Below are 6,291 nucleotides of genomic sequence, written 5' to 3' on the forward strand. Positions count from 1 at the left end.
ATTATGTTGATTTGTTGATTTTTGAAAAAGTTATGGAAGTTTTAAGAAAAAAAAGTGAAAAAAATGACAAAATTTGTCGATTTTTAAATTTGTAATTTTTTTGGATATTTCCCCCATTTGCGGGGAACGAGGGAAAATTTTTAAATTTTTAAGGGTAATGTCTTCAACTAGATACAATTTGTGATCTTTTGACGTATTGTTAAAAGAAATCGGTCCAGTGAGAGCTGAGAAAAAGTAGTGACAGACACAAAAAAAAAAAAAAATAAACACATCATGGTAAAATTAATACCTTCTCAGCTTCGCATCGAAGCTAAAATTAAAAATAATGCCAAAATTGTAATTTTTTTGGAAATTTCCCCCATTTAGGGGGACGAGGGAATTTTTTTCAATTTTTAAGGGTAATGTCTTCAACTAGATTCAATTTGTGAACTTTTGACGCATTGTTCAACAAAATTGTTCCAGTGAGAGTCGAGAATGAGCGTTCACAGACATTTTAGATTGGTAGTATGCCATAGTCAAGAAATTAATAAAAAACAAAGTAAAATGATTTAGTTTTATAGTTGGCACCCATTATCATGTCAAACTTAATTCATCAATAAATACTTCATTATAAATTATTCTATATATTATATTCAAATTAAAACACATCATAATAAAATTAATACCTTCTCATCTTCGCATTGAAGCTAAAATTTATAACGTCCTATAAGACCAATGTCAATTTTGACATTTTTGTTGTTTTAAACAAGCAGTCTTTAAAACGTAACAACCCTAGAATGGATGATTTTAATATTTAGGTCAAGTTCACATTACTATCAATTGTTATGATAACATTATATTCATATTGATAATATATCTGTCAAACTAAAATACACAATTATCCTACTTAAGTCAATCTTATTTACATAAAGCAATTATTATTATTACTATATATAATCTCAAATTGGAATTTGACGCTTAATATTTTTGATCGTATCACTTATGTGTAGTGTAATGTTGTTTCATTTAACAAAATATAGTGGTGGTAATTGCCAAAATAGTAATTGTAAGTTATATAATTACAATAATATAGAAAGTGACTAGCATAATGACTCCCTACCTTTAAAAATCTATAAGACTCTCGTATGATTAATATTTTATAATTTTTTATCACAAAAACTAATGCTTAATATTACTTCAAGTGTAAGGTATAATACATATTCACTGAATAAGATTTTATGGTTTTATTTTAAAAATAATAATTTTTTTTTTGGTTTAATTGATATACTAGAGATTTTGTTACATTTTTTGAACAATTATATCTTAACTATTAAACTCAAACAAATTGAATTCAATTAGTATTAAATTATTGAAAGTCAAAGATATTAATTAAAATTTCATATGGGTGTAGAAAAATGAAAGAATTAACGTGAGTAATGTTATTTTGTTATATACTCAATTTTATTTAAAATAAATGTTTCCTTATTTTAGGTTTTATACTGTAACATATAATGTATGCACAAAATCTCCTAATCAATCGATCAAAAATCTATTGCAATGGGAAAGTAAAAACGAAGAAGCTATTCCCGATTTTTGTATATTTGGGTAGGTAGATTCTGAAAAAATGTAATGTGTGATAGATATCATTAAAATATTATTTTACATAAATATAATATAGTATATGATAGGCCTCTCTAGAATTCCACTATTAAACAGTGATAGTATTTTATATGATGGTTAATAAAAATAGATTGTGCTGTAATATAAATTTATCATATAAGTTAAAAATATAAAATTTAATTAAATATATATCTTTCATTATTTATTATTACTTTTAAATTCAACATTCAAATGTGCCAAAATAAATAAAAACTCAAACTTATTATTTTGTATCCAAATATGTTAAATTGATTAATTTTGTCAGATTTCAAGAAGTTAAATCTCAACCACAAAACTTAGTACTAGATTCATTATTTGATGATCCATGGACTACAGCTATAAGGTATAATGTATTTATAATTTTTTAATTTAATACCTTTGTAAATTATTTAACAATTTTCATAAGATATATTTTTTTTTCCAGAGATATATTATGTACTTTTGATTTTGTGAAAATTCGAACTGTAAAAATGGTAGGCTTATTACTTAATGTGTTCTGTCGACGAAAACATGTTCCTTACCTTTCACATATGGAAACATCAGAAACAAGAACTGGACTTTTTGGTCTATGGGTATATTATTTAATTTCCATTATTTTTTTGAATGATAAATATATGTATAAAACAAATTAATATCTCAGGGAAATAAAGGAGCTGTCAGCTTTAGTTTTAAAGTATACAACACTACTCTTTGTTTCATTAATTGTCATTTGGCTCCCCATGAAGAATATTTGAATGATAGAATTAATAATTACCATAATATTGTTGAAAGTCAATGTTTTGGCTTGTCTAAAAAATCAATCTTAAGTCATGAGTAAGTAATATTCTAAGATACTTTTTATTTGTATTATTTTATGTAGTATATTTTATTTTTTATATGATATTTGAACTAAACCATAGATGTGTCCTGAACATTTTCACAGGTCAAGACACATCACAGGATTTTAACTTCATTTCTCCTATTAATAATATTTAAAAAATTTACAATTTCAATTTTAATAAGTTACTAGAATAGGACAACAACTTAATGACCTTACACACAAAAACATCTTCAATGTGAACTTCAACAACATATTCCAAAGAAATTCACGGTTAACATATTAAAGATAAATATTACAACCACTCATTCTGGAAAAGAAACTTGTTAACAAGGAATTAACCTAGCATAAAAAAAAAAAACTAAGAACTAATCCAGGAACCTGTACCTAGAAATTAAAAATACAGCAAACTCATTTCTAATTTTCACCAACCCATCAAAAACCGAAAACTTTACTGGGCTAGCCATTGTATGTAAAAATCACAAATCTTGCAGTATATCTAAAGCTGAAGCATTTGCTATTCTATTGACTATACAAATTGCAGAAAAAAAGACCTTTTTAACACTAATAACATCAAATTCACTAATTATTTTATCAAAAATATCCACTTACCTCAATAAAAATACTATTACCAATAAAATTTATAAAATTTCAAAAAAAAAACTTTTGAAGTATAAAATTAGTATTCTACTCTGGGTACCAGGACATTGTGGAATTGAGGGGAATGAAAAAGTGAATAAGGCAGTCAAAATTGCAATAACAGACTCTAAAACACACATTGGGAACATAAAAATATCTCTAGATATAAATACAGAATTAATACATGAAATAGAATAACTCTGACTCACACCTTCTTTTTATCTTTGAATCGATGTCTCTGGGGAGTACTGCGTTTGCTTTGCTTTCCCCAGAGCCACTATTGTTTATTGTTAACAACTATAAACATTTTCTGTTTATAACACTATTTCACATTTTCTTTTTCCTTTGAACTAAAAATTTTACAATTGCAAGCTCTCATTGCATTTAGTTATAATGTAGATTGTTACAATTTAGTTTAGGATTACGATAAATACAGTATTACAACCAGCACTTTGTGATCTTCAAAAATGGTTCTCCTGTCTGTTCCTTTCTTCTCAAATCGGCTATTGCAGACGGCCTTCATCTCACGTTCATATGACCTCATTGACCTTATCTCTGATATTCCTCTAATTCCTTGATACTTGCCTCAGGATTGATCATAGATAACTAACCCATTAACACCTAATGGAAAATAAATATTCTCCACTGTATTCATCATGTAATACCACCATTACAGTTAATTACAGTACATTTTAACAAAATGCAGATAATTTATAGAATCTAGGGAAGATCTATAATTCAATCAAATCCTCTCAAACCACTTTAATAACTCAATGCATTACAAATTGAGCTAGGATAGACTGATACTTTTATTTTTAATATTTATTAATGAGTAATTTAGTGCTATTAAGGGACTGTTTAAAACCATATAAAGCTGTATGGTAAATTCCAGCCAAATTTTAAATAATGTAGTGAATTAGACTAGCATTTTATCAACCAACAGTTTTAAATAACTATGCATGAATCTCAAATTTTAAGAGAATTCTTTAAATTTCTTTTATGAAATAATTAATACAATTTTTCTAAACAAATAATAGTATTTTGTTAAGTAATATATTTTGTTTAACTAAATAATTATAATAATTGTAATATAGTTATGTATTTTGGTTTGGTGACCTAAACTTCCGATTAGAAAAAGCCAATGAATTTTCATCTGAACTTATTTCACACAAAATTAACCTCATAGAATTGTCATATCAGTCTGCTAATACTTTACCAGAACTTTGGACAGTAGAAGAGCTGCATAATATAAAAAAAAATGGTAGAGCATTCAAAGATTTTTTTGAACCAATGCCTATGTTCCCACCAACTTATCGTTTTCTTGTTGGCAGTAGCTGTTATGATCTCAAGTATTTATTTTAATTATTAAATTTGATGTACAAGTAATTGTTTTTTTTTATAAATCTACTTATACTAAATGCTAATTTAGAAGAAGACCAGCATGGACCGATCGTATATTATATAAAAGTAATTTGTTGTTAAAAAAAGAATCTAGATTATATGTGAAGTCATATAAGCATATAGACTCAATAAAATTAAGTGACCATAAACCAGTTTATGGAGAAGCTTGTATTTATGTAAGTTATTTTTATTTTCAATAAATAATAATTTTTTGTTGTAAAATTAATATAAATATTAAATCTTAAAGCAGATGAGTTGTGAAAATTGTATTGAAAAAAATAAAAGAGTTACATTTTATAAAATTCAACAATGGCTATTAGAAACAGAAAATGAAGTGACTCTTCGTGTTAAAGGATATGTTCCTTGTGTTAATGATTGGATTGGTATTTACAATGTATGTATATTGTATACTTATTACTCTTATGCTAATAATTTTAAATAAATAATTGGTAAATTAAAAAAATTGTACACACTTTCTTAGTAGAGGCACGTAACCAATATCCCACATAGAGCCGAAAATTTGTTTTTCTAGGAAAAAAAAGTAATGAAAATTCAGATATACAGTATTTTCCGTAGAGTTGGCATTGCTACTTTATACTAAAATTAAATTATTATATTGTTCTGTAATACATTCTATGTCATAAAACACAAAAATAGTTTCAATTAATTTATTTATAAAAATTTCATGACATGAACTAAATTTATTAGGCTAAAATTATTGATATAAAAAAAACCCAGAACAGGGGGGTCGCGGCACAGTGGTGATGTGACATACTTGGATCAAGTATAATGCTATCTGACAATGATTAAAATCACTATACAAATAATTTTTAAAATAAGTTTAAAAATTATTTTTAACTTTTTAGTTCGATGTGCTTTAAAAGCGTGTTTTTTTAGTTTTTTTAAACTATATTTATTTTCACTTTTTAGTTTCATGTTATGATAGTAGTTACTATTAATATCATGGTTGTAACGGGTAACGGGAAATTAGGGTTCGATTCCGGGGAGGGTGTCTGAGAAATAACTACCACATCCAAGGAAAGCAGCAGGCGCGTAAATTACCCACTCCCGGAACGTGGAGGTAGTGACGAAAAATGACGATACTGGATTATATATACATGTAAAACGACGTAAACGTATCATGCATTAGGTACAGTCGTGTTTTGTGGGCGGGCGGGTCGGACTAACGTTATACCTGAGGTATAAACGGCAGTAGAAATATATACGTAAGCCGTATGTACGCGGATGATAATGGTCAGTCAAAATAAAAATTTGTTTATATATATATAATATTGATGACACGCACGTGTGTACGGGTACTATAACCAAAAATAAATTTATACAGGAATAGTATGATGTGTGATGAGCGTGTCGCAGGGTGGAGTGAATGCGTTATGACAGTCTAGTGTAGACCAGAGTTTCTCAAAGTGTGGTCCGCGGACCCCCAGGGGTCCGCGAGCACATATCAGGGTTAGGTCTTTAAAACTGTAGGTCATTAGATGGGGGTCCGTGATTCATTTGACTTTGAGAACCTCTGGAATACCCCACCGCAATAGTACGTCGAGTCGGTCATCTTCTTGACACCTGTACCGCTTGTCCGTCCGTTCGCCAATCCAACCGAACCGCCACCACAGTTCCCATCTTTTTGACATCTATCGACAGAACCATCCGAGTGTGATCGTCGTTCAATAATTCTTAGTATTGCTACTTTTGGTTTACCTTTATTCTTTTTGTGCTAACATTTTTATTTCATTAAACGCCACCCGTATAACGAATCGTGCTTTTTTTTTTTTTTT

At 28.0% G+C, this 6,291-nt stretch overlaps 1 protein-coding gene across 5 annotated transcripts in view; it reads left to right on the plus strand.

The window, feature by feature from the left end:
• Nucleotides 1-858: 858 nt before the first annotated feature.
• The window catches only part of LOC126898811 (inositol polyphosphate 5-phosphatase K-like), a 7,565-nt gene continuing 2,132 nt past the window's right edge, over nt 859-6,291 (plus strand). The window contains exons 1-9 of one of the 5 annotated variants that reach the window (XM_050673188.1): nt 859-1,045; nt 1,271-1,408; nt 1,471-1,584; nt 1,904-1,981; nt 2,063-2,210; nt 2,279-2,451; nt 4,189-4,443; nt 4,524-4,671; nt 4,743-4,889. In XM_050673188.1, coding sequence (XP_050529145.1) covers nt 1,395-1,408; nt 1,471-1,584; nt 1,904-1,981; nt 2,063-2,210; nt 2,279-2,451; nt 4,189-4,443; nt 4,524-4,671; nt 4,743-4,889 — 1,077 coding nt within the window. In that variant the 5' untranslated portion in view covers nt 859-1,045; nt 1,271-1,394. The other 4 variants (XM_050673208.1, XM_050673199.1, XM_050673215.1 and 1 more) reach the window with 4 other exon arrangements.

This window comes from Daktulosphaira vitifoliae, unplaced genomic scaffold (assembly GCF_025091365.1).
Source record: "Daktulosphaira vitifoliae isolate Bord-2020 unplaced genomic scaffold, ASM2509136v1 Scaffold_1, whole genome shotgun sequence".
Classification (NCBI taxonomy): domain Eukaryota; kingdom Metazoa; phylum Arthropoda; class Insecta; order Hemiptera; family Phylloxeridae; genus Daktulosphaira; species Daktulosphaira vitifoliae.